The following is a 26,895-nucleotide window of genomic DNA, read 5'->3' on the forward strand; positions in this document are numbered from 1 at the left end:
AACGCCCCGTCCCCTCAGCCTTCGCCAGGCGATTGGCTCAGGAGGCGCGTGCGCCGAGAGGCCCGTCCCGCGCCACAACCCACTTCCCCTCCCACGATCTTTAGTTCGCGTCATGGCGGCAGCCGCCGATCTGGAGGCGGTGGCGCCCACGGGTGCCCTGTGGGGCCTCGTGCACGACTTCGTCATGGGTCAGCAGGAGGGCCCCGCTGACCAAGTGGCTGCAGGTACGACAGACGTCGCCTCGCGGCTTCCGCAAGGGGCCGGCCGCAGGGAGCGGCACTGGCGCCGGGCGGGAAGGGAGTGAGGGACAGCGGTGACTTTGAGAGCTCGGTCTGGGACTGGTTGTGAGCATCGCGGACTCAAGAGCCATAACAGGCTGAGAGTCCCTTGCACCTTCCTTAAAGCGTCTTTACGCCCCTCATCTTCGTTGAGTTACCCTGTGCGCCGGCCCGACGTAGGAGAGTCAGACGAGGAAACAGGCCCAGCGAGGGCAAGAGATTCGCAGATCAGGCAGGTGGGGACACCGGGGCCCAGGCCCAGAGGCTCCCGTTTAGCATCCGGTGCTCACGCCGCGAAAGCACGTTGTGTCTGGGAGGTTGACGTGAGAAGTGTATTCGCGGCTTCGGCCCCAGGCGCGCGGCATGCTGGGAGTGGCCCGGCGGCCGGGGCTCGGGCTGGCTGTAACTGGAGGGAGAGAAGGGAAGCCAGCCTGGGGGAGTCTGTGATGTTCTGCGTATCCTCCTCCAGACTTTCCCTCTGTTTCTTCGTAAAGTTCTTGGTTAATTTTATTTCATGACTTCTTTATGTGGTGGTGGTTTTTATCCTTGCCCCAGATCTCCAGTTTCCTGCTTTTGACCACTTCAGGGATCACTTAATTCTGACAGTTTATCTAAGATTTGAATAAAACAAATTCCAGATTTCTTTGGAATTCTGAGACTTCACTCTTTTAGAAAAAAAAAATCTTAAAAGTTATTGAATGTTAGGAGGCCTCTAGACCTCGTGTTAAGTAACAGACTACAAAATAATCTCACAAATACAGAGGAGTTTTGCCTATTTTTGGAAATTTTTCATGCTTGGGGAAAAGTTAAGGACATATCCCTTGAAAATTGAACATATTAACTTTTAGAATATGTGATCAGTGAATATAGTGAATCTGCAGAAAGTATAATACTTTTGGTCCTTAGCAATTCCACTTTTAACTAAATCATTTCATCATTATTGAACACATGTTATTCTCCAAACAGGTGCAAAGCAATCTATAATAATAAAAGTGTAATATGCTAATTAGACCAGACGTCCTTCCGGACGACCTTTCAGATGAAGCTGGGGCTGCAAGGGAAGCCCTGTCCTGGGTGCCAGAGGGAAGCCGGTGCCAGTAAGCCTACTCATGCACAAGTTTCGTGCATTGGACCTCTAGTACTATATAATAAAAGGCTCATATGCAAATCGACTGAGCTGCAGAATGACTGGTCACTGTGACTTGCACTGACCACCAGGGGGCAGTCGCTCAATGTAAGAGCTGCCCCCTGGTGGTCAGTGTGCTCCCACAGGGGGAGCATTGCTTAGCCAGAAGCCCTGAGCCGGACTCACGGCTAGTGAGCCCAGCGGTGGTGGTGGGAGCCTCTCCCGCCTCTTCAGCAGCACTGAGGATGGGGAGCGGGCCTAAGTTGTCAGTTGAACATCCCCCGAGGGCTCCCAGACTGCAAGAGACCTGGGACACTCCTCCCCCAGTGCACGAATTTTGTGCACCAGGCCTCTAGTAGGAATATAAATACAAATTAGACTACATATGTGCTGATCACTACACCATGAAAAAAACTATAAGAAGTCTGTGCAAGGTGGCATGGGAGCATCAAGGAGCAAATGCCTGATGCTGCCATTCCACTAAGTTTAACCGCTTACAGCTTTATGAAGCAGGGTTTTATCAGTGCTTACAATGAACAAGTACAGTGCATTATCAATGTCACTTTCCCCAGTGTTTTATGAAAATTTTCAAACTTACAGCAAAGTCTAAAGAATTTCATAAGAAACATATTCCCACCATCTAGATTCTACCATTAACATTTTAATATAACTTGCTGCATCACATACCTATCCACCCATTTAAATTGTGGATAGCAGTATACTTTCCCCAAATACTTTGGTAGGCATATTATTAACTAGAGTTTGTTTACAGTTTATTTTGGTGTCAAATTTATGTTCAATGAAATATACAAATTTTAACTGTATGTTTACTGATTTTGAAAAATGCATACACCTACCCCCAACCAAGATAAAGAACACTGCTATATCACTGTTAGTTGTAACTATTCTTTCACATTTATATGTTATGAGCATAATAATTTTGAATTTTTCAAATTCAAAACATAAGACATGATTAAGGAATGCCAAGTTCTCATAAATATCTTTGTAAAATTTATATACTTTTCTGCCTGAAATAAATAGCCTAAACTATTGTCTAGTTACATTTAACTCAGCTCAGCTAAGACTAACACTGGCCCTGTTGTAATTTAACCCTTCTAAGAAAGGAAGTTGGTAGTAACAGATAAGTAAAATGTTATTAATATAAGGTTTAAAAGGTTTGGTGGGGTTGGATTATGCATAACTTTGGATTCCAGGCAGAGGGGTGTGAGATAATAGCAGTCATTGTAGATCCTTGAGGAAGGGAGTCACATAATGAAAGCGAATTTGAGAAGGATTAAATTGATATTCTCAATCTTAGACCACAGCCAGAGTCAGGGTTGGTGAAGGCTGACAGAGTTTTGAAGTGTCCCTAGAATCAGATGTACTTTCTAATCCTCCATCCTAAATCAAGCTTTGTTAGTGCTAAAGAGATCAGCATCCATTCAGCCACTCACAGCCGCAGCCTCTCCTACAGGTTGTAAATGCAGAAGGAACATGCCGTGATCAAAAAGGCAGTTTCCACCAACTTTGTTTTTTACCTGGGTTCCTGATGAAAGTAGGTGTCAGATGTAAAGGTGTAAGTATGGAAGAGAAATGATCTGGCATTCTAAGGGTGAAAGGCTCTCAGCCAGGCATTCAAAGGCTGCCACTGCCTGGCCCCAGCCTTTACTCTCACCACTTTTCTCCTGGACCTTTAGTTCCAGACAGCCACCTTGATTTGCCGTTCCCTGAGTGCATTCCTTTCCAGTTCCCTCTACTAGCTCTATCTAATCAAAGTTAGACTTAGGATCCACGGCCAGATTTGAGTGCTCACTGCCTGCCCCCCAAGTGTTTCCTGATTACTCCAGCCAGACATCATCTCACACGTCATAATCTTTACGGTACTTATTTTTCAACCACTCATATACTTATTAGCAGACTTGCTTAGTAGCTATTTCTGTACACAATCTCCACATCCTACCCTCCTATTCCTACCACTAGTCTCCTGGAGACTAGCATAAGTAGATGTGCTGTAAAAAACTACATAAGTGAATGGACATAAGAGAAGGAAGAATCTGTGGAATTTGAGGTCTAACTAGTTATAGGGCTTGAAGGAGACAGAGGACTCTTAAGATGACCCCAAATTTTTAAGCCTGAGAATGAGCAAAAGAGAAATGGAGTTGGGCCCAGCTGGCATGGCTCAGTGGTTGAGCGTTGACCTATGAACCAGGAAGTCACAGTTTGATTTCTGGTCAGGGTACATGCCCAGCTTGCGGGCTTGATCCATAATGGAGAACTTGCAGGAGGCAGCTGATCAATGATTCTTTCTCATCATTGATGTTTCCAGCTCTTTCTCCCTCACCCTTCCTCTCTAAAATCAATTTTAAAAAAAAATTTTTTTTTAAATGGAGTTGGGGACTGCTGGTTTCGAACAGTGTGATTTTTGGACATGTTGAATTTACAGGTGGTGGATATAAATTTTCTTCCTCTTAGTTATTTGGATTTTCCTTCATTTCAGTCTTCGTTATATTGTATTGTCCACAATTTGTGATTTCCTGAGGAGACTACTATTCCTGAATCCAAAAGATTGTTAGACTATTAAACAACACTAAAATATAGTTCTGAGAAATGTGTGTGGCATCCTCATCAGAAAGGACATTTGGAGAGCTTGAATAGAACTGAATCCTGATTGGGATATTTCTTTCTCCTACTCCTTCACATATTCCCCCCTCCCTGGCTGCTACTCCAAAGTCTCAAGAGGCTGCAACTCCATCAGACAGAGGTCTGATTGTGCATTCTATGTCAGTCTCATATAAATACTCCTTTGACAGCACTCAGTGCCCCACAGGAACTGGTGCCCTGCTGAGGAAAGTGTGGGTAGTTAGGAGGTGCTAATAGGTCCATTTTTAGAGAGCAAATCTTAGGACACATTGGAAAAACTTAGGCCTACCTATATAGGGAAAGGAACTTTGACATTTTTCCTTAATGCCATTGAGGCTACCCTTAGTTAAATTAACTATTTATTAGCATCTTTCATCCCAGGAGTCCAAGTATGTAATTAACAGTACTTTCAGATATTTTTTATTTGGGAGAATTTATAGTGTTAAGGGAATGACTCAGTTAAAGTTAGTGAGGAATGGCCCATAAACCCAGGAATATTACTCCTTTCTTATGTTAACCCATTCTCTGTTTATATCACTACTAGAGACCCGGTGCATGAAATTTGTGCACTGTGGGGGGGGGATGGTTTTCTCAGCCCAGCCTGCACCCTCTCGCAGTCTGGGACCCCTTGGGGGATGTCCACCTGCCATCTTGTGGCTGGATGGCCTTTTGTTGCTGCACAGCCTGCTGCTTGAGCTTCAGCAGCTGCTGCACATGCACAGGCTGGGCCACCATGGTCTGTCCTGCGAACACCATCAAGTGGGTGAGTCAAGCGCGGAGGCAGGCTCACCCTGAGTTCCCTGCGCTTCCCTGAGTCACTGAGTTGTTCAGACAGACTGCCTTCTACAGAGAACAGCACCGGGATCGGGCCCAAGCCAGCAATCGGACATCCCTCTTGCACTCCGGGAGCCCTTGGGGGATGTGGCAGTGCGCCAAGTGGCAGGAGGCCAGGGAGGAGCCCGAATTGGGGCCAGGCGCCGCGCTGGTCGTACTCATCCCGGCCCACTGTGCCTGCTGCTGCCACTAAGTAGTGCTGTTGTGGAGTCGGGAAAGGCTCCTGCTGTGGCAGCTGCGCTCGCCAGCCATGAGCCCGGCTTCTGGCTGAGCACACTGACCACCAGGGGGCAGCTCCTGAATTGAGCGTCTGCCCCCTGATGGTCAGTGTGCATCACAGCGACCGGTCATTCCGCCATTCGGTCAATTTGCATATTTGGCTTTTATTATATAGGATGGTAATACTAAACTTGTTATACTGTGATTTGTTTTTATGTCTTTCTGCCCCAACATATGGTGGGCTCTTTATTAAAAGCTCCCTGTTTTTATTTCTATCTCCAGCCCCTAACACAGTACCTGACTTACAATAAGTTTTATGAATAAATGAAAACAAACACAAACAAATTCAAATTGAGGGACCTTCTATGAAATACTTCTATAAAATGTCAAGGTCAAGGAAGACTGAGAATCTTTCACAGACCAGAGGAGACTAAGGATTCATGATGGCTAATTGCAGTGTGGTAGTCCTAATTAGGTCCTGGAACAGAAAAATGGCATTAGTGCAAAAACATATACTACTTTTGTGCACTGTTCTGCTTTTAGCTCTTGTCCCATTATTAGCGAGTGTGTGTGTGTGTGTGTGTGTGTGTGTGATTTCTTCAGTCTTCACTTTTTTCTGAGTTGCTACAGAGAATTCCATTGTATGGATGTACTAAAATTTATTTAACTGGTTTCTTATTGATGGCCATTGTTGTTTGCAGTCATTTGCTATTGTAAATAATTCTGTAATGAATAACCTGTATGTGCATTACTTTTCTATTTTTATACTTGAAGCTGCATATTCGAATGTTAAGAGTAATGATTCTTATATAGGGGGGCTCTTGGCAAGCATAGTGGGCCCCACTATGAGCCATTGAACCCTGGGGTGGGTTTTTGTTTTTTCATATTTCTTTCTTTTATTTCCTCTAGATGTGAAATCTGGAAGCTACACAGTGTTACAAGTGGTGGAAGCCCTTGGGTAAGAAAAAGCCTCTGCTCGAGGATGCCCTTCTCTAGCCTGGCCTCAAAAAGTTGTTTTGTGCAATGCTGCTTTCCTGGAACTAATTGGTCCTGACTTTTTCCTATTGTAGCCCAACCCACCCACTCACCCTCTTATCAGTACCTCAGGCTAAACCCCTGTTTCTCCTAAAAAAAAATGTCATGCCACCTAAGGCTCCTAAGGAAGTTTTGGGAGCACATAGCCTATGGACCACACCAGCTCCTGGATCAGCCCACAGATTTGGGGTGAGGTGGTTGGTTGAAGACCATCAGCTATTATTTAATTAGAGCTGGGGTTCCTCCTATGCCTCTTAAGACCCACCTGCCCCCATGGGATTCTAGTCATCCTGGATCTGACTCAGACCTGCCTTGGGCCCTGCTGGGCATTGCTAGGAAGCTGACCTTGCACCAGAACCCACTATAGGAAAAGGTTTGGGGAAACAGGTGGAAGATCATTGTTCTAATCAGATATTCCAAGCATCAGAGGAAGTATGTGCTTGTAGTCTAATGCCTGCTTTCCTCATATTTTATACTTGGTAGACCATTTAATTGCAAAGGTTATTAACAGTCATGGCCATTGGGTGGGTGGGTTGGGGATGTTGGGAGTAAGTAGGTCACTATTATACATTTCTTCCACATAAGCAACCATTTGGCCTTTCTACTCAGGCTATTCTGGCCTTGTTTCTTTTTCTTTTTTTTAATAACACCATTATGAGATATAATTCACTTATCATAACATTCACCATTTTAAAATGTGTATTTACAGATTTGTGCAACCCTTACCACAGTCAATTTTAGAACATCTTCATTAACCCAAAAAGAAACCCCATGCCCATTAGCAGTCACTCCTCATTCCCTCCTCTTCCCAGCCCCTGGCAACCACGAATCTATTTTTTATCTGTATGGATTTGCCTATTCCAGACATTTCACATAAATGGAATCATACCATATGTGGCCTTTTGAGTCTGGTTTCTTTCAGATAGCATCGTGTTTTCAAAGTTTATCCCTGTTGTAGCATGTATTTTATTTCTTGCTGAATAATATTCTGTTGTATGGATATACCACATTTTGTTTAACCATTTATCAGTTGATGAATATTTGGGTTGTTTCCACATTTTGGCTATTCTGAATAATCCTGCTATAAAATAAATGTGCCTTGGTCTATTTTTAAATGCACAGTTTTCTGCTTCTGAGCAGTGACCTTTCTACAAGTTCCTATCTACAAAGTTGTTGTGGTCCCCCCTCCCCCCCAGGACCTTGGTGGATGTTCTCAGCTTTTCTTCTTTAGCAATAATATATTTATTCTCCTCCTGTTTTGATTGAAACTGCAGCTGCCAGCCATCTCTTGAGCCCTATGTGTAGCTGCTAAGCTGTGTTTCAGAGGAATGTCACAATTCAGGGGAGAAAGAGAAAGCCCAGTACCCAGTCAGTGCCTGGAGATGGGCACTTCTGGTGGCTGTGGTGTAACATGATCCTCTAATGATGCCAGATCAATCTGGGAACCGGCTCTTTAGGCTCTGATCTTACTGTTATTTGTAATCCTAAACACCTCCAGAATACCTTCCTTGCTGGCTTCCATGCCCAGGGGGTAAGTGTAACTAATTGCAAAATATTTACTTCTTTAAAAGTTTGAACTAGGTAATGTCAAGCTTTCTATCCTACTTCTCCCCAGGTCTTCTCTAGAGAATCCAGAACCCCGAACTCGGGAACGAGGAATCCAGCTTTTGTCACAGGTGCTACTCCAGTGTCACTCCTTGCTCCTGGAGAAGGAAGGTACTGGCATCACTAGTAGGAGTATCTCCCTGGATTGATGAGCCAAGCAAGGCCTTCCTTGTCTATTCAAGCCATTACAGGGAGGGAGGGGTAGGAGGGTAAGAGGCATTTGTGAACTACTAATTCAAGGTCTTCATTCCTCACGGGTATATGTCATAGAAATGATAAGGATTAAGATAGAAGACAAGACAGTCTTGATTTTAGACAGTATTTTTCAGTGCATCCTCCCCTCTGTAAAGTGGACAAAGTAGTGTCTCATAGATGGAGTGGAAAAGAAGTGAAATATCAAAGTGCTTTGAAGTCCTAAGGAAAAAAGCCAACAAATTATTTATCTTCTATAGGCAAACTGCAGCCTGTTTTTATAAATAAAGTTTTATTAGCATGTAGCCATACCCATTTATTTACCTGGTATTTATACTGTATTTATGTTCCAGCGGCCAATTGAGCAAAGTTGAGTAATTGTGACAGATACTATGTCCTGCAAGCTTAAAATATTTACAATCTTGGCCCTTTGAGAAAGTTGGCAGCCCCAGTTCTATGGAAAGGTAGTTCTGGGGTTGAGCATGCGTTTGACGGTAGGCCTATTTAAGAATGGATAATAAAAGATGTTCGCCTATTTTCCTGCCTAATCAAACTACCCTCAATGGGAGGGCATGAGACATACCTCTTGGAGGAAATTTGTAGTGAAGCCCAAGCAGTAATAGCCCTCAGAAACTCTGGGAAGGAGCCCTGATGTGCCCTCCTCCAGCCTGTGTGGACTAATGGCTGAATTTCTGGTTTGTGCAGTGGTACACCTCATCCTATTCTATGAGAACCGGCTGAAGGACCATCATCTTGTGATCCCATCTGTCCTCCGGGGGTTGAGGGCACTTGTGAGTTCTCCTTTTTTCCCATTACACATCATGTTTGCAGAAGCCCTTTTCCAGTGAATTCTCTTTGCCCTTTGGGGGTGAGACTCTGAGTGCTGAGGAATAGATGCCCAAATGTGGGACTGAGCTGGTGTCAGCCAGCTTCACTTCAGTTCTTAGTCTGTTTTACTTTAGAAAGTAAATGTATCCTTTGGGGACAAATTCAGATCCAACTTGGAAGATACTGCAAAGAACTAATCAACTTGAGAAAAGGGACCATGTTTCTCACTCTTGCTGAATCTGAATGTTGTGATTCCCACTATAGCTAATTAGGCCTGTGTTAGGGTTGTGTCTTGAAGGCTGTGCTAGAACTCCCTCAGTGCTCACATACCTCCTCTTTTCCCCCAGAGCCTGTGTGTGACCCTGCCCCCAGGGCTGGCTGTCTCTGTGCTTAAAGCCATCTTCCAGGAGGTCCATGTACAGGTGAGTGATAACAGTCACTTGGTATTCTTTATCTTCCAGCCCTTCACATAACTAGAATTAGATGGCAAAAAAATAATTGCCTTTGAAGTTCTCAACTCTTTCAGGTCTTTGACCATGTTAACATGCTGTTCCTTGCTACTGTATAAGAAGAGGGAGGCATGCCATTGTGTCTGGCCTGTGTCCTCTTACATCTAAAAAAAGTAAGGCACACCGCAGACAGTTTGTGGTTATTGGCCCCCTGCTGTAGTGCTGGGCTAACAGCCTTGTCCTTTCTCTGCATTTCCTCTTCAGTCCATCTTATACTGGTATAAAGAGCACTGTCCACTTAAGAGATTGTAAAGCAGGAAGTAGTTGTGTCAGCTGAGTTATTCTTTGAGCACTTTCTTAATTTATTTCTTGTCTCTCCCACCCCAAGTCTTTGCCACAGGTGGACCGACACACAGTCTACAGTATTATCACCAACTTTATGCGAACCCGGGAAGAAGGTAAGAGGCAAGGCTCTCTAGGAAATCTGAAAAGTGACTACATCCTGTCCTCCACCCCCCTAATACCAGGACTCATTTTAGCCTGGGGGTTATATAGAAGAGCCAGTACTCAGAATGATAAAGGGAAACTGGGGGTCTACGCACTCCCCAGTAAAAGAAGGGTAGAATTGGGCTGTTTTAAATTCTTACCTCCATAACAGTTATATATTGTTGCACATCTCTTCTTCACTGAGTAATAGGAAGACAAAAAGGGTCCTCTCTCTGGGAGGCAGGAAAGGGGAGGCAGTGGTAGTAGAGGGAGAACACAAGCCAAAAGAAAGCCCAACTTTCTATCCATGGGACAGTAGTGACCTTGTTCTCTCCTCCCCAGAGCTGAAGGGCCTAGGAGCTGACTTCACCTTTGGCTTCATCCAGGTGATGGATGGAGAAAAGGATCCCCGTAACCTTCTGGTGGCCTTCCGCATTGTCCATGACCTCATCTCCAGGGACTATAGCCTCGGTACATCTTTGTAGCCTTGAATTAGGTGGTGGAGGTTTGTTGAGATGAGTGAAGCTTGTAAGTCAACTTCATTCTTTCTCCGTTGCTTTAGGACCCTTTGTGGAAGAGTTGTTTGAAGTGACATCCTGTTACTTCCCTATTGATTTTACCCCTGTAAGTAGTAACTTTCATTCATTCATTGGTTTGTTCTCATTCATTTAAATATTCGTTGCTTGGCAGGTGTGGTTCAGTGGTTGAGCATCATCCTATGAACCCGGAGGTCATGGTTCAATTCCCAGACAGGGCACATGCCCTGTTGTGGGTTCGATCCCAGTAGGGGCATGCAGGAGGCAGCCAAGCAATGATTCTCTCTCATCATTGATGTTTCTATCTCTCCTTCTCCCTTCCTCTCTGCAATCAACTTTAAAATATATTTTTTTTCTTTTTTTTATTGCTTAAAGTATTACAAAGGGTATTACATATGTCTCCTTTTTTCCCCCACCCTTGACAATCCCCTGGCCTCCCCTACCCCCAGTGTCTTATGTCCATTGGTTATGCTTATATGCATGCATATAAGTCCTTCAGTTGATCTCTTACCCACCCCTTCTGCCCCCCTACCCTCCCCGGCCTTCCCGCTGCAGTTTGACAGTAAAATATATATATATATTTTAAGTATTCATTGAGTGCCTGCTATCTGCCAGTCCCAGTTCTAGGCATTGAGGGAAAGAAACAGTCCCTATCTTTAGGAACGTAATTTTAGTAAACTGGGAAATGGAGAAACATTTGCCATCAAAGGAAGAATTCAATTCAGCAGGCATGTAGGGGGATTCTTAACTTCTTTACCAGTGTACTTAATGCTGAGGGCTACAGGATTGTAAAACATGGTTCCAGCCCTTGAATGTTGAAACATTTAAGTAACAATATGAGATTATAGACTGAAATGAGTGGTGTTATAGTTTTTCAGAGAAGACAGATTTCAGTGTGAGCTACAGTAGGCAGGAACTGACTTCACAGATAAGATAGTTAGGATTTCAGTTGATTTCTGAGGGATGTCTAGGATATGATCCTGGAGTCCACTGGGGCATCTCAGGCAGTAGAAACAAATTGACAAATCAAAGAAGAAACATTTGAGCACAGTATGTACAGGAAGTGTTTGCTCTGACCCTCTTGGACCTTCCTCCCTTTCTGTATCTTCATTTCCCTTCTATTTCCAGATACTCATGGTCTCATCACTGCAAACATTAGTGGTTTGGAAGAAATGAAAGGAGTTATATCACAAACAACATCAGAATATTGAATCTCATTGCCTTTAAAGTTACACAGTCATCTTTGCCATAGGGAATTTCTTACCAGCTTATTACAGTTGAAATTATGTTGCTTGGGGCCACCTCTCTCCTGAAATTCCTTTCATCTCTTTTGTAATAAATATCACTATTCCTAACTCAGAATGTGTATCTTTAAAATTTTGAAAGCTCTTGGTTAGGCTTGGTTTTGCTTTGTTTTATTTTGTATTTATTTTGAGAAGATAACACATTCACGTGATTCAAAATCCAAAAGGTGAAGAAAAAAACCTACCTCTCAAGTTTCTTCTCCACTGTCAACCACTTTTATCAATTATGTCTATACAGAGCTTGTTCATCCATATATAAGCAAATGTTTTATATCCCCTCCCCCCCCAAAGTGGTAGCACATATATGTACACTTTTCCTATATTTTGCCTTTTTCACTTAACAGTATATGTTGGAAACTGTTCTATATCAGTATATATATTAGCTCGTTTTATTCTTTATGGCTGTGTAACATTCCTTTGCATGGAAATACCCAATTAATTTCACTAGTCCTTTATGGAATTAAGGTTGGTTGCTAATCTTTTGCTGTTACAAGCAATGCTACAATTTACATACCCTGTACATGTATCATTTCACATATATATGGGTATAACAGTAGGATAAATTCGTAAAAGTGGAATTATTGGAATATATGCATTTATAATTTGGGGGTAGGGAAGAGTATGTCATTCATTTTTTTTAAAGTTAACACAAATGAGCATGATTCAACATTTAAAGTATAGAGAATTATGCATTGTACCCCTTTATAGCCACCACACATTTTCCCATTAGAGATAATCACTGTTCCCAATAGCTTATATATTTTCTCAGAGATATTCTAGGCAAAACAAGGTTATATAGATAATGACAGGAGAATTTCTCTTCTTCGAGAAGACTTGTGTTTGTTCTGCATTGCATCCTATGGGAAGCAGAAAGCTCTTGTCAATTAAAATAGAGACACCTGGCTTTTAGTATCACTGTGTTAGAAATATTCTTTATGGTCTTATCAATGCATTTTGGCCATATGCCATCATCATAGTGGATCACATCAGTATAAATGATAGTTCCTTTGACTTTCACTATATCTGTATGCTCACTGTAGAACAGGGGTTACCAAACTTTTTCTCTAAAGGGCCAGATAATGTCTATTTTAGGCTTTGCAGGCCATCTGGTTTCTTGTAGCTCAACTCTGCTGTTCTAGCACAGAAACAGCCATAGACATTGGAATATGGTACAGTGGCTGTATTGCCATAAAACTTAATTTATGGCGTCAATGTTGCGATAACTATGTGGTACCAAGTGGGTACTGGAAATATTGGGGGAACACTTGGTAAAGTATATGATTGTCTAACCACTTATGCTGTACACCTAAAACCAATACAAAATAATATTGGAAGTAAACTGTAATTGAAAAATAAGAATTTTTTTAACTTAATTTATGGATGTAAGAATATAAATTTCATATAATTTCACGTCACAAATATTATTATTCTTTCGATTTTTTTTCAACCATTTAAAAATGTAAAACTATTCTTAACTTGGCCATACAGTCTCAACTGGTTGCTTTTTACTCCTAATGCAGAGTAGATAGTGAATCTTCCTTCACCATCATCCTAGGGATTCCTTTATCCTTTCTCTTGGATCAGATTTCCTATTCCTGTGTGCATGTATGCCTCATTTTACGGTTTACTCCCTCATTGTGGTGGTGTGCAACCTTGGTTAGCTTCTTGAGAGAGGATATACAAAAGTGAAATTTTTTTAGATTTTGTAAATCTAAAATGTCTTCATGCTTTCCTCCCACTTGTTGATAGTATGGATATAAAATTCAAGAATGGAAATTCTTTTCCCCCAAGATTTTGAAGGCATTTCTGCATTTACCTATAGATTTCAGTTCCTTGGAGAAGTCTAAGTTCTTTCTGATTCATAAACCTTTATAATTACTTCTCTCCCTAATTTTAAGTTTGATTTTGCCCCCTAAATATTGAAATTTCACAATAATGTACCTTACTATGGGTCTGTTTTCATGTATTGTATTGGGTACTTGGTAGGTCCTGTCAGTCTAGAAATTCGTGTACTTTAGTCCTAGTAAATTTTCTTGCATTTCTTCCTGTCTGCTTTCTCTATTTCTTCTTTTTGGAATTCCTATTAATCTTTTGTGAGACTATTGAATCTCTAACCTTTTCTTTCATATTTTCTTTTTTTTTGGTTTTGTTACTTTATGGAGAATTCTGAAATTCCAGAGGTACTTGTTACTGCCAGTTTCTAAGCTTTCCAAGGACTGTATATGGGTAGTTACTCAGCTTTCCCCAAACCTACTGAGGATTCTGTTTTTTGGGGCTCTACTGAGTCATTTTCTTCTTACCCATCTGCTTTTCAGCTTCTACAACTTTGTTGCTAATATCTCTTATTCTGTTCTCTTCAACCTTTAACTTGATATCTTTAAAAAACAAAAGAAAGTCCTTTTAACTGTATTTTTCATGGGGTTTCTAAAGAGAGAAAAAATCTGGTGCAAGTTTTCTTCTTTTTTTAATCCTCATCCGAGGATGTTTTTCCATTGATTTTTAGAGATAGTGGAAGACAGAAATATCGATGTGAGAGAAACACATCAATTGGTTGCCTCTTGCACAAGCTCTGACCAGGGCCCGGGCTGGGGAGGAGCCTGCAACTGAGGTACGTGCCCTTGACCAGAATCGAACCTGGGACCCTTCAGTCCGCAGGCCGACACTGAGCCAAACCGGCTAGAGCTGGTGTATGTTTTCAGTCTGCTGTCTTGATGCAGAAAACATCAGTGATTTTTGTATTGCCAGAATTACACCTTTTTGAAAGGGTAAAAACAAAAACAAAAAAAAAAAAAACGTCCATCAAAGGGGGATTTAAAAGTACATATTTTAAAGGGAAAGAGTGTCTACTAACACAGTCATAATATATATAGAGAGAAGAAAGTAATGCACCAGAGAGTTAATGATGCTTATCTTTGAATGATGAGATGACAGATCAGATAGAAACCATGTGTTCAGAGAGGAAATAAATTCCCCAAAGACGAACATTCCCAAGGAACAGGTAAGAGTGAGCATGTCTTGCCCTAACCGGTTTGGCTCAGTGGATAGAGCGTTGGCCTGCGAACTCAAGGGTCCCAGGTTCGATTCCGGTCAAGGGCATGTACCTTGGTTGCGGGCACATCCCCAGTAGGGGGTGTGCAGGAGGCAGCTGATCGATGTTTCTCTCTCATCGATGTTTCTAACTCTCTATCCCTCTCCCTTCCTCTCTGTAAAAAATCAATAAAATATATTTAAAAAAAAAAAAAGAGTGAGCATGTCTTCCTGCTGGAGCCTTGTATCATATAGATTGGCTGTAAATATCCCACTCCATTCTTTGGGTTGTCAGTTTCAAGCCTGTGTTCAAAGAGTTATACAAACACATGGCCGTTCTCCCTTTTCCAGCCACCTAACGATCCTCATGGTATCCAGAGAGACGATCTCATCCTGAGTCTCCGAGCTGTGCTGGCTTCCACACCACGATTCGCTGAGGTAGGTCTGCCCACAGTAGGGTATGTAGGCTCAGCCCACAGAAGGCTCTGAGGAAAGAACTGTAAAAGCATGGGGGAAAAGAAAGATCCAGTATACGTTCTAAGGTATGACATCCTGCAAGTGTCCTCAGGCTTGTGTGGGAAGTGTTTCAGACCTTCAATGTTGAAAACTTTACCATCTCTTCTTTAAAATAGTAATCTAATCCCTATCTAGTGCTATCTTTTAAGGTCCTACAGATTTGTCAACCATTTTTCAGGTAACTGGGGGTCTGGCCTCATCTTGGCAGGAAGGTTAGCTTAAAGTCATAAGAAGAGCTCTTGGGTGTAGCACCTGCCCTGGGGACATGGTTGGCCTTGGTGTGGCTGCAATACTACCTATCTCAGACTTCAGTTCTTCCTCTGTCTCTCCCACAGTTCCTGCTCCCTCTGCTGATTGAAAAGGTGGATTCTGAGATTCTGAGTGCCAAGCTGGATTCTCTGCAGACTCTGGTGAGTGATTTTTCTTCTAGGGTCCAGCTGCCTTTAGACCAGCGATTCTCAACCTGTGGGTCGCGACCCCTTTGCGGGTCGAACAACCCTTTCACAGGGGGTGACTAAATACATCCTGCATATCAGATATTTACATTACGATTCATAACAGTAGCAAAATTACAGTTATGAAGTAGCAACGAAAATAATTTTATGGTTGGGGGTCACCACAACATGAGGAACTGTATTAAAGGGTCACGGCATTAGGAAGGTTGAGAACCACTGCTTTAGACAAATTAGAGGTGCTAACGGATTATAGATTATTGGAGAGCCAGGGAACAGTTCAGTGGGCCTCAAAAGAGGGATTACCAGGATCTGGGCCTACATGTTGATCTAAAGGCCCCAGATGCGTATTGTCTTGTCCTGTAGTAACTGAGTGGCCACCAAGGAAAGGCTGAACAGGGCTCCCTCTTGATGCTCGTTTTTCATCAGTGAGGGTGAGCACCTATTTTTCTTGCTCTGGGTATTAGTATTATAAAATCCAGCTGAACCCTAGCCGGTTTTGCTTAGTGGATAGAGCGTCAGCCTGCAGACTGAAGGGTCCTGGGTTCGATTCTAATCAAGGGCACATGCCCGTGTTGCAGGCTCAATCCCCAGTAGGGAGCGGATCAATGATTCGCTATCATTATTGATGTTTTTACCTCTCCTTCCCTCTCCCATCCTCTCTGAAATCAATAAAAATATATTTAAAAAATAATAATAATAATAAAATCCTCTGAGAGCCAGGCTTCTTCAGATGCCATTGTGCTGAGGTATCTGTCTATCTTAGGAAGTCTGAGATAGGTAGTGTTGGTTAGCCAATACCTTCACTTTCTTGGCAGAATGCTTGCTGTGCTGTGTACGGACAGAAGGAACTGAAGGACTTCCTCCCCAGCCTTTGGGCTTCTATCCGCAGAGAGGTGAGTGTTACTTAGATAAACTCACTACTGTTAACTCCCAGTTGTCAAGCATCAGGGGAAATAATTCACCCTGTGTTTTTCCATCTGTTGCTGTGCCTGGTTATTCAACAAGCAAGCAATGGAGCATAGTCATGTGCCTATGTCATCATGCAGAATAGAGGGAGAAAGGGAGAGACCTAAGATAAGGCATCCCAGTGGTGGCTCACAGTTGACATTCTCTTTTTCAAAATGTATGTGTGTGAATCCCCGTGGTGCTAAGGACTAGGTGAGAATACACCAGTTAAGAAGAAACTCATTTAAGGGAATAATTTCCATTGCTATGCCCTAAAGGTTCTTAACCCCAACCCCCAAGTAAATAGGCAGAAGGTGGGTGGGGGTCGCACTTGGTGCAGGCTCACCTCAGTAGCCATGGGATCCCTCCCTGACAGGTGTTCCAGACGGCAAGTGAGCGGGTGGAGGCCGAGGGCCTAGCAGCCCTCCACTCCCTGACTGCGTGTTTGTCTCGCTCTGTGCTAAGGGCTGATGCTGAGGACCTCCTTGACTTCTTCCTTAGCAACATTCTACAGGGTAACAGAGCCATGGAAGCCAGAAAGGGGAGTGAGCACAACAGAGAGCAATTCCTTAAGGGCCAATGACCTTTCATACGTAGCCCACCATGTTCAGTGACGGGGGGGTGGGGGTGGCTGGAACCCTACTTTGAATTTATTTTTAACTCAATGGTAACTGCTAGCAAACTGTCCCTTGCCTCAGTCTCCAACTTGGATGTACTGCGGGGGAAGCAGGCCACGTTCAGCCTACTCCCAGGTATGTGATGCGCTGCCTCTCCAGACTGCAGGCACCATCTGTGTGAACCCGACATGAAACTGGTGTGGCCTAGTGCCAAGCTGTTGCAGGCAGCTGCAGGTGCATCTGCCCGGGCCTGTCACCACATCACCAGCAATGTACTGCCTTTGCTGCTGGAACAATTCCACAAGCACAGTCAGGTAAGGGAGCGCTGTCTTTTCAGGAAATGATGGGACCCCTTGCTAGGAGCCTTTTCTCACAGAGACCTAAGCATTGAACTTAGGCCCAGATAGCAGATTTGGGGTTTTGCTTTGATTAACTACTGCTGGTTCCCTTGTTTACTCTTTTCCTTACACTTACATAAAAGAATAATTCACCCCACTTCCAAAGTAGTAGGACTGAAATCTTTTACAGTTGTTCCTATGGAAAATAATACAATGATAAATAAGAATATAAGAATAAACTGTTCCATATATAACTGTAAACCTACTTTTGCCCCACCCTATGTTCTTTGGCTCTAATATCCCTTAAAACATTACAGAGCAACCAACGGCGGACAATCCTTGAAATGATCCTGGGTTTCTTGAAGCTGCAACAGAAATGGAGCTCTGAAGACAAGGGTGAGATCACCTTCCAGAGTAGGCAGAGTGCCATGGATAAGGAGTCTAGAACAGTGGTCCTGTCATTCTGAGATTGTAGCATAAAAACAAACCACTGAATGGGTGGGACCTGTTTATTTTTTCCCAGTGTACTTCCTGGACACTCAGTGGATTAAGCGCTTGAAATCTGCCCCCAATAGTCTTTGTGTCACTGCTGAGTCAGGGCTTCCCTCTAACCTGGACTGTCTCTCCCTAGGTGAAAGGCCTCTGAGTGCCTTCAAGGACCAGCTATGCTCACTGGTATTCACAGCCCTGACTGACCCCAACACCCAACTTCAGCTTGTTGGCATCCGTATCCTCACTGTCTTGGGTGCCCAGACAGGTACACTTAAGAGAAAGAAAAGATGGGGTATTGGTCCCTTTCTTGTGATTTTCTGCCTTGAGTGAAAAGAAGTCTTAATTCCCGAGTTCTCACTGCAACCCTGGTTGACTTGAGATTTCTAATGGGACTTCGGAAGGGTTGTGGTGGCTGCAGGGGAAGAAAGATGCGGTTCCTCTTCCCTTCTAACAGATCTCCTGTCTCCTGAGGACTTGGAGCTGGCCGTGGGTCACCTGTATAGACTGAGCTTCCTGGAAGAGGATGCCCAGAGTTGGTGAGAATCTAAAGAACAAGATAGAGCAAGCTGTTCCAGGGCTCTGCTTCCTGCCTAGGGGAGGTGGGCCTTGTGCTTGGCTCTGGCTTCCTAGTGGTTGGAGATATGGAACTGTTCTCTTTTCTTGGGCATTAAGAAACCCTATCCAGCCCTGGCCAGTGTTGTTCAGTGGTTGGAACATCAGCCTGCACACTGAAGGGTCATGGGTTTGATTCCTAGTCAAGGGCACGTACCTTGTTTGCAGGTTCAATCCCCAGCCCAGTCGGGGTGCATTCAGGAGGCAACCAGTCAATGTGTCTCACATTGATGTTTCTCTCCCCCCGCCCACCTCTCTTCCACTCTCTCTTAAAAAAAAAATCAATGGAAAATATATAAAATGAGGATTAACAAAAAAAAAGCCCTGTTCAACTAGGTACTTGAGTCTTGCTCTTCAGTAAGGTGGCCTCAGGAGACTATACTCCTGAATCTGCCCAATGGCAGGTCTAGGCAAGAGAATGGTGGACCAAGTCTCAACTAATGCACATCTGCCCCGTGTCCCCAGCAGGGTGGCAGCACTGGAAGCATCAGGCACCCTGGCCACTCTTTACCCTGTGGCCTTCAGCAGCCACCTAGTGCCCAAGCTTGCTGAGGAGCTGTGCATGGGTATGTGTCCCTGAGCTTCCGTGGCCCACCCCTTCCCAGGGAGGCTTGAGGGCCTTCATGCTTGCCATCACACAGGGAAACCTTGTCTCCTGGGTTGCTTTCAGGGGAGTCGGATTTGGCTAGAGAGAATGGGTCCACCAAACGCTCCCGGCATCTGCGCTGTCTGCAAGCTTTGTCAGCTGTATCAACACATCCCAGCATTGTCAAGGAGACCCTGCCTCTGCTGCTGCAGCATCTCTGCCAGATGAACAAAGGTAAGTACCAGGAATGATCTTTAAGGAGCCGGGCTGAATGGGGAGCTATAGTCAGGTTTGAAGTTGATGCCTCCAAGGCAGTGGATGGGAACTTTTAAAATAAAATGTTGATGCCTAGGCCTCACTCAGTCCAACTAAACCAATCTGTGAGGAAGGATGGGGCTTGGGCACCAGTAATTATTAAGAGGCTCAGTGGATAGAGCTTCAGCCCTTGGACCAAAGGGTCGCGGGTTTGATCCTGGTCAAGGGCACGTTCCTCGGTTGCAGGCTCCATCTCTGGCCCTGGTCAGGGCAAGTGCGGGAGGCAGCCAATTGATGTGTCTCATATCAATTTTTCTCTCTCTCTGTCTTTCCCCCTCTCTTCCACTCTCTAAAAATCAATGGGAAAATATGCTTGGGTGAGGATTAACAACAACAAAAGAGTGCCCAAGTGATTTTAATTTGGAGCCAGTAATGAAAAGTACCACTCTACGGCCATGCTACAGCAGCATGGGCATCATCTGGGAGCTTGTTAGATGTGCAGAATCTCAGGCCCCACTGATCTGAATTTGCTTTTTTTTTTTAAATCCTCATCCAAGGATATATCTTATTGATTTTTTAGAGAGAGGGAAACATCAATTGGTTACTGCCTGCACACGTCCTGACCAGGGATCAAACCTGCAACCCAGGTATGCGACATGACCAGTAATCGAACCCATGACCCTTCAGTGCATGGGATGACCCTCCAACCAACTGAGCCACACTGGCCAGGACCAGAATCTGCATTTTAACAGGATCTCTGGGTGATTAGTACACACTCTTTAGTTTGAGAGTACTCTAGGCACTAGTAACAGTGGCAATTGGTACTACAAACCTATACATGATCACCATGGGTCCTAATTCCTAAGCTCCCTACTTTGCACTGCCCAGGCCTTGTGGTAGATCCAGTCAACAGTGGATGATCCACTACACAGTAGAAAAAACATGACTCAGAGTGTGGCCTGGGTTAGATTCCTGACTTTGCACTTACTGTGACCCTGGAAAAACCACTGGGAGTTTCATTGAGCTGCCACATCCTTCTCTATAAAATGGGGAAAATGATCCTTCTAGGATGATAAAAAAAAAAATTTTTTTTTTTTGAGAAAAAGTGTGTGAATGCTTTTGTTGCAGAGCCTGGCAGGTCTCAGCTCTGAAATCTGAATAGAGGAAAAAGAACATCCAAAAGAATAAAATGACTCAGCTCTTTAATAAGACACTCTTGGTCACTCACCTTTGGTTGTTCTTTCCATCTGCTCTATCTGAAATACCTAGAAGTGCTTTTAGGGAAACCTTACAGAGAATCCTTTCTCCCCACACAGGGAATGTGGTTGCAGAACCGAGTGAAGTGATTGCTGTCTGTCAGAGCCTCCAGCGGGTGGCAGAAAAATGCCAGCTGGACCCCGAAAGCTGCTGGTATTTCCATCAGACAGCTATACCTTGCCTGCTTGCCTTGGCTGTGCAGGCTTCCATGCCAGGTAACTTTCTCCACCTCACCTCCTACCTCTCCTCTAGACCTCCGCCTTCCACTAGTGAACAGCACTGCCACCCTCGGGTTTTTGCTGGTACTGCATTTTATACCAGCAGAGGCTCATTTTACAATTTAGCTTCAAGCAAAGGGTGCTAACCTAGCCAATGGCAAGAACTAAAATCCATTCATGTTAGCAATGTTCAAAAGGATGCACACCCGCCCTAACTGGTTTGGCTCAGCGGATAGAGCGTCGGCCTGCGGACTCAAGGGTCCCAGGTTCGATTCTGGTCAAGGGCATGTACCTTGGTTGCGGGCACATCCCCAGTGGGGAGTGTGCAGGAGGCAGCTGATCGGTGTTTCTCTCTCATAGATGTTTCTAACTCTCTATCCCTCTCCCTTCCTCTCTGTAAAAAATCAATAAAATATATTTTTAAAAAAACACAAAAGGATGCACACCTTTTACCTGTTTAATTGCTATGTAATTAGTTTAGTTAGAATTCCGCTCTGGAGTTACATAAACCTGGTTGGGTTTCAGCTCCAACTCTACCACTAACTTAGGTGAAGATATTTAGCCTTCCTAAGCCTCCGTTTCCTCACTTATTAGGGGAAGATAAAGAGAAATATCTAGCCCTAGCTTTTTTAGCTTAGTGGATAGAGTGTTGGCCTGCGGACCAAACGTTCCCGGGTTTGATTCCAGTCAAGGGCTCTGATATATGGTAGCTGCTATGACAATGAAAACCCATAAAGATAAATCCATGTTATCTTTTAAGTTATTGAAAAGGTTAACATAACTATTTCTGACATTAAGAATGTTCATATTAGCAGGCCTTATGTTCCATTGTTGCCCAGTCTAAGGGCTGTGTACAAAGTTCTCAAGAGCTTCTGTACCCACATTAGACTACTCCTGCTCTGGTGCTTGCTGGCTCTCTGGTCTACAGCACGACAACAGAACCGGTTAGAAACCACTGCTGCTTTGACTAGAGTCCAGCCTGTCATGATGACTGGACCTAATTATCTAAACCATAGTCATAGCACCCGGCCGGTGTGGCTCAGTGGTTGAGCTTAGACCTATGAACCAGGAGGTCACTATTTGATTCCCTGTCAGGGCACACGCCAGGTTGTGGGCTTGATCCCCAGTGTAGGGCATGCAGGAGGCAGCTGCTCAATGACTCTCTCATCATTGATGGTTCTATTTCTCTCTCCCTCTCCCTTTCTCTAAAATCAATAAAAATATATTTTAAAAAATAAAATGAAATAAACCATAGTCATGGCCCTGTGTTTGTGTGTGCGTTGTTTTGCGTGTGTGTTCTTGTTTTGATTTTACAGAGAAGGAGCACTCAATTATGAGAAAAGTGCTGTTGGAGGATGAAGTGTTGGCCGCCATGGTGTCTGTCATTGGCACTGCCACCACCCACTTAAGCCCTGAGTGAGTATAATCATGAATGTGGCTTGATCCCCGGGAAAAGGATAGCAATCTTGGGGAGCAGCAGCAGGTAGCTGCCTTCTGAGCTGTCCTTTTACCCAGTATCAAATGTGGAGGCAGCCGTTTGTCTTGTAAGTTTTGCTGGCAAAGTAAGGAAGGGGTTTTTAGCACCATGGACCATGGGAGCGGGTGAACCATGGACTGATGGTTCTTAGCTGCAGATGTGCATAAGAATCACCTGTGGAGCATTTTTAAAATACACGTTGCGTTCTCTCACTAGATTGTGAGCTCCAGAACATGGATTAGATCTGTCTGGCTTGCTGCTCTATCACCAGGGCCTAGAATGGGAACGGTTCCTGGCATATATGTGCTGAATTAATAATTGTTGAATATGTGAATGATCATGCTCAGACCCATTGACTCGGTGACTCTAATGGGAACCCCAGGGCTACTATACAACCCTAGCTCCTTGGTGATACCTAGTGCTCTACCCCTAGCTTAGCTGCCCAGAGTGTCGCCTGCATTGTGCCCCTCTTCTTGGATGGCAACATCTCCTTTCTGCCTGAAAACAGCTTCCCTTGCAGATTCCAGCCATTCCAGGTGAGGGTCTGGTGGATCAGATGGGGTAGAATCCTGAAATTTCTGTCCTTGAAATTTCTAGGGCTAATCTGGGATGGCTGTTGGAACGGATAAGCCTATGGCTGGTATGACAGGCTTGATAACGCTCTTCATCCTTTATAGGATGGCTCCTCGGGACAGAGGAGGCTGGTTGCACTGCTTATGGCCTTTGTCTGCTCCCTGCCTCGAAATGTAAGTAAACACATTTGGGGAGTTACCCTAGTTTAACCCTGACGAGGAGAGGTGGATCCCAAGTGGCTGCTGGGCTGAACTTCGTCGCAGACTAAGCTGATCTACTTCCCCACTGAGAAATGCAGTTCTCGTCCGTCCTGGCCCTGCTGCCACTTTCACTGGTTATCTCTGTGAGTTCAAAGTGTTCTCTGAGTCCATTACATGACCAGGTTTTCTGCAGGTGGAAATCCCTCAGCTGAACCAACTCATGCAGGAGCTTTTAGAGCTGAGCTGCTGCCAGGGTTGCCCCTTCTCCTCCACTGCCGCTGCCAAGTGCTTTGCAGGACTCCTCAACAAGCACCCTGCAGGTACGGGAAGCCATCCTGATGGGATCTTGAAGTTCAGTCCTCATTCTTCTTTAAAAAGGAGCCTGCTAATAGTACATATAATAGGGGTTCCCAGGGGACAGTCCTTGGGACAAGTTGAGAGCATTTGGACAAAGCATTACAGGACAGAGATGGGGTACAAGCAGAGTGCTGTGTCTAATCTGTCATCCTGCTCCCTACAGGGAGCTGTCAGGGATCCTTCTTTATTGGAAGCAGACAACTCTTTTCCAGTGCCAGCAGCCCTGCGCTTTAGGCATAGCAGGCTCTCGTGCTGGTTCCAGAGCGGAGTGATAGTGTTCTCTTCTCTTGGCTTCTCAGGGAGCTCTGCACTGAAATGATTTACGTCCTTCGTTGTTAAAGGAAAAATATGTAGCCTTTGCATCATTTCCTCTCTCCTTTTTAGGGCAACAGCTGGATGAATTCCTACAGCTGGCTGTGGACAAAGTGGAGGCTGGGCTGGGTTCTGGGGCCCATCGCAGTCAGGCCTTCACACTGCTTCTCTGGGTAAGGAGTCGGAACGGATTCTCATTGAACACACAATTATGATGTCTGGTTAAAAAAATTTCTCCATTTGACCTGGAAGCATAGCATGCTTCTCAGGGTTCTGGTGCTTGTGTCATGCCCTGACCATTCTCTTCTCTGATTACAGGTAACAAAGGCCCTAGTGCTCAGATATCATCCTCTCAGTTCCTGCCTTACAGATCGGGTAAGTCCAGTCTGGAGACAAGGGAATGTAGGACCTAAACAGAACTTCTGTTGATCCTGTTCCTCCCAGAAATGACTGTCATCCTCCTCCTGGGTATTTAGGAGTCTTCTCCCAATGTACCTCAAAGGCTCTCTTTTTTTCCAGCTCATGGGCCTCCTGAGTGATTCAGAACTAGGCCCAAAAGCAGCTGATGGCTTCTCTCTGCTCATGTCTGACTGCACTGATGTACTGACTCGTGCTGGCCATGCTGATGTGCGGATCATGTTCCGCCAGCGCTTCTTCACAGATAACGTGCCTGCTTTGGTCCAGGGCTTCCATGCTGCTCCCCAAGGTAAGGAGAGTCTAAAAGGAAGGCCCAAAATTTATAAGCCTCTCCTTGGCTCAGGCCTCATTCTGTAAGATAATTTAGGACCTCAGTTCTTCTTCAGTGTGGTCTGTACTTAAAGGGCTAACCCTCCAGATTCTTACCCCATTCTTTTCTGTTGGTGGATAGATCTTGCTTATTCTGAGCTTGAGAGGCTTTTTTTTTTTAAACATCTATGTAGGCTAATGTCCCAGCGTCATCAGATTGGAGTTGAATTCTCAAGCTGTATGTCTGAGCCCAGTTTCTCCCCTAAGCTTCTCTGTTTTTTACAGATGTGAAGCCAAATTACCTGAAAGGTCTGTCTCATGTACTTAACCGGCTGCCTAAGCCTGTGCTCTTGCCAGAGCTGCCCACGGTAAGCCTTGCAGTCCAGAGCCTCTAAGCAAGGGACCAAGCCATTGTCCCCCAGCTGAGCTAGAGGGGGGAGGGGAGGAGAAGCAGGCTCATCACCAGGTCTGTGGTCATTCCCACCTTTCCTGTGGCCCCTTAGCTGCTTTCCTTGCTGCTGGAGGCCCTGTCCTGCCCCGACTGTGTGGTACAGCTCTCCACCCTCAGCTGCCTTCAGCCTCTTCTACTAGAAGCACCCCAAGTCATGAGTCTTCATGTTGACACCCTCGTTACCAAGTTCCTGAACCTCAGCTCCAGCCCTTCCATGGTACGTTGAGCACCTCTGGCATCTGCAGCTGTCCTTCTTGGGTCTCCTCTCACCTCCCTATGGTTGTGTTCCAGGCTGTCCGGATTGCTGCACTGCAGTGTATGCACGCACTCACTCGCCTGCCCACCCCTGTGGTGAGTACCTCAGGTGTCCCTCTCTGGCCTGGAAAATTCTAAGAGCCAGAGAAGTACCTTTTTGCCTTAGTCAAGCATGACTGGCCACCCTGCTGTGTGATGAACTGCAGGGTACAGATAGGCAAGGATTTGTCTGGATACCCTACCACAGAATGGTCATCCTGTCACCTAGCATCCTCTGGACTCACTAAAGAATAGGACTCAATTTAAAAATGGAACTCCCATTCGACCCAGTAATCCCACTTCTGGGAATATATCCCAAGAAACCAGAAACACCAATCAGAAAGGACATAATGCACCCCTATGTTCATAGCAGCACAATTTACACTAGCTAAGATTTGGAAACAGCCTAAATGCCCATCAGCAGATGAGTGGATTAAAAACTGTGGTATATCTACACAATGGAATACTATGCTGCTGTAAAAAAGAAGGAACTTTTACCATTTGTAACAGCATGGATGGACCTGTAGAGCGTTATGCTAAGCGAAATAAGCCAGTCAGAGAAACATAAATATCACATGATCTCACTCATATGTGGGATATAATGAACAACATAAACTGATGAAGAAAAATAGATCCAGAGACAAAGAAAACACTGAACGGACTGTCCAATCTCAGAGAGAAGGCGGGGGAGGGGGGGGGGGGGTAAATCGGGAAAAATGGAGACATATGTAATACTTTAAACAATTTAAAAAAGAAGAAGAAATTAACCAGCATTAAATTCCCATGATATTCTGATGATGCTTTTATGCTTTTACATAGTGACTATTAATAAACAATAGTTCTAAAGAAAAAAAAAAAAAAGAATAGGACTCAAGAGTAGTTGTAGGGTCGGAGAAGCAGCTCTTTCGGTTGCCTTGGCTAAACAGGCTGAGATTAACTCTTATTCCGCAGCTGCTGCCGTACAAACCACAGGTGATCCGGGCCTTAGCCAAACCTCTGGATGACAAGAAGAGACTGGTGCGCAAGGAAGCAGTGTCAGCCAGGGGAGAATGGTGAGTTCCTAGGTCGTGGGGAGAGATGGGATTGAAATGAGCCTCACCACTAATGCTGCCAACATTCTTTCTGCTACAGGTTTCTGTTGGGAAGCCCCGGCAGCTGAGCCCTGAGTCCTGGCCTAGACTGTTCTGACAATCTAACGTGGAATTACTAACTATTGAGCCATCTTGCCAAGGCAGGGAGACCATTGGCCTCTGATTGCCTTTCCTACAGATACAGCATAAATGTTGGGCCTCTGCTACACGGCTGTACAAGAAACAGTCCTGGTTTCTAATGGATTGTGGAGTAACTGAGTGTGAGACTACTTGTGTTTGAAGAAAGATCTTAAAGACTCTTCCATATTTGTATGTCAGAAAAAGATATGCTGCTGAGGAGTGAATGCAGATAGATGAGTGTGGCCCTGAGGACCAGGGATGGTGCATGTGTGGATATCTGCTGAAGAATAAAGATTTCTTTTTATAATGGGACTGTCAGATATTCTCTCCCCGCCCCCTGACCTCCACTTATGCCTCAGTAGCACATAATCAGCAGTGTCACTGTATAAGCGAAAAGAACAGTAATGAAAGAGATTAGCCAAGAATTCTTCAGGGCATCCAGTG

General features: G+C 44.5%; 1 protein-coding gene across 2 annotated transcripts; it reads left to right on the forward strand.

Moving 5' to 3' along the window:
- Positions 1 to 7: 7 nt before the first annotated feature.
- MMS19 (MMS19 homolog, cytosolic iron-sulfur assembly component) lies at positions 8 to 26,758 on the forward strand. 2 transcript variants are annotated; one of them, XM_005885408.2, is made up of 31 exons: positions 8 to 224; positions 6,007 to 6,055; positions 7,748 to 7,848; positions 8,635 to 8,720; positions 9,105 to 9,179; positions 9,595 to 9,664; positions 10,035 to 10,163; positions 10,255 to 10,316; positions 14,911 to 14,997; positions 15,411 to 15,485; positions 16,346 to 16,423; positions 16,852 to 16,990; positions 17,252 to 17,406; positions 17,748 to 17,826; positions 18,062 to 18,187; positions 18,377 to 18,458; positions 19,000 to 19,100; positions 19,205 to 19,354; positions 20,692 to 20,847; positions 22,167 to 22,266; positions 22,761 to 22,863; positions 23,005 to 23,073; positions 23,294 to 23,420; positions 23,842 to 23,942; positions 24,088 to 24,144; positions 24,289 to 24,475; positions 24,781 to 24,863; positions 24,999 to 25,163; positions 25,238 to 25,297; positions 26,192 to 26,292; positions 26,372 to 26,758. In XM_005885408.2, the coding sequence occupies exons 1-31, from the start codon at positions 113 to 115 to the stop codon at positions 26,397 to 26,399; spliced, it is 3,093 nt and encodes a 1,030-aa protein (XP_005885470.1). In that variant the 5' UTR covers positions 8 to 112; the 3' UTR covers positions 26,400 to 26,758. The 2 variants fall into 2 exon arrangements, with proteins under 2 accessions (XP_005885470.1, XP_014388120.1); XM_014532634.1 differs by having other exon boundaries at positions 62 to 224; positions 19,003 to 19,100.
- Positions 26,759 to 26,895: the final 137 nt, after the last annotated feature.

This window comes from Myotis brandtii, unplaced genomic scaffold (genome assembly GCF_000412655.1).
Source record: "Myotis brandtii unplaced genomic scaffold, ASM41265v1 scaffold902, whole genome shotgun sequence".
Taxonomy (NCBI): Eukaryota; Metazoa; Chordata; class Mammalia; order Chiroptera; family Vespertilionidae; genus Myotis; species Myotis brandtii.

Excerpts from the sequence above, each read along its gene's own strand:
- MMS19 (XM_005885408.2), top strand. The coding sequence starts at position 113 with ATGGCGGCAGCCGCCGATCTGGAGGCGGTGGCGCCCACGGGTGCCCTG. Across the intron at positions 17,407-17,747 it reads AATTCCACAAGCACAGTCAG|AGCAACCAACGGCGGACAAT; the intron begins GTAAGGGAGCGC and ends AAAACATTACAG. Across the intron at positions 25,164-25,237 it reads TCAGCTCCAGCCCTTCCATG|GCTGTCCGGATTGCTGCACT; the intron begins GTACGTTGAGCA and ends GTTGTGTTCCAG.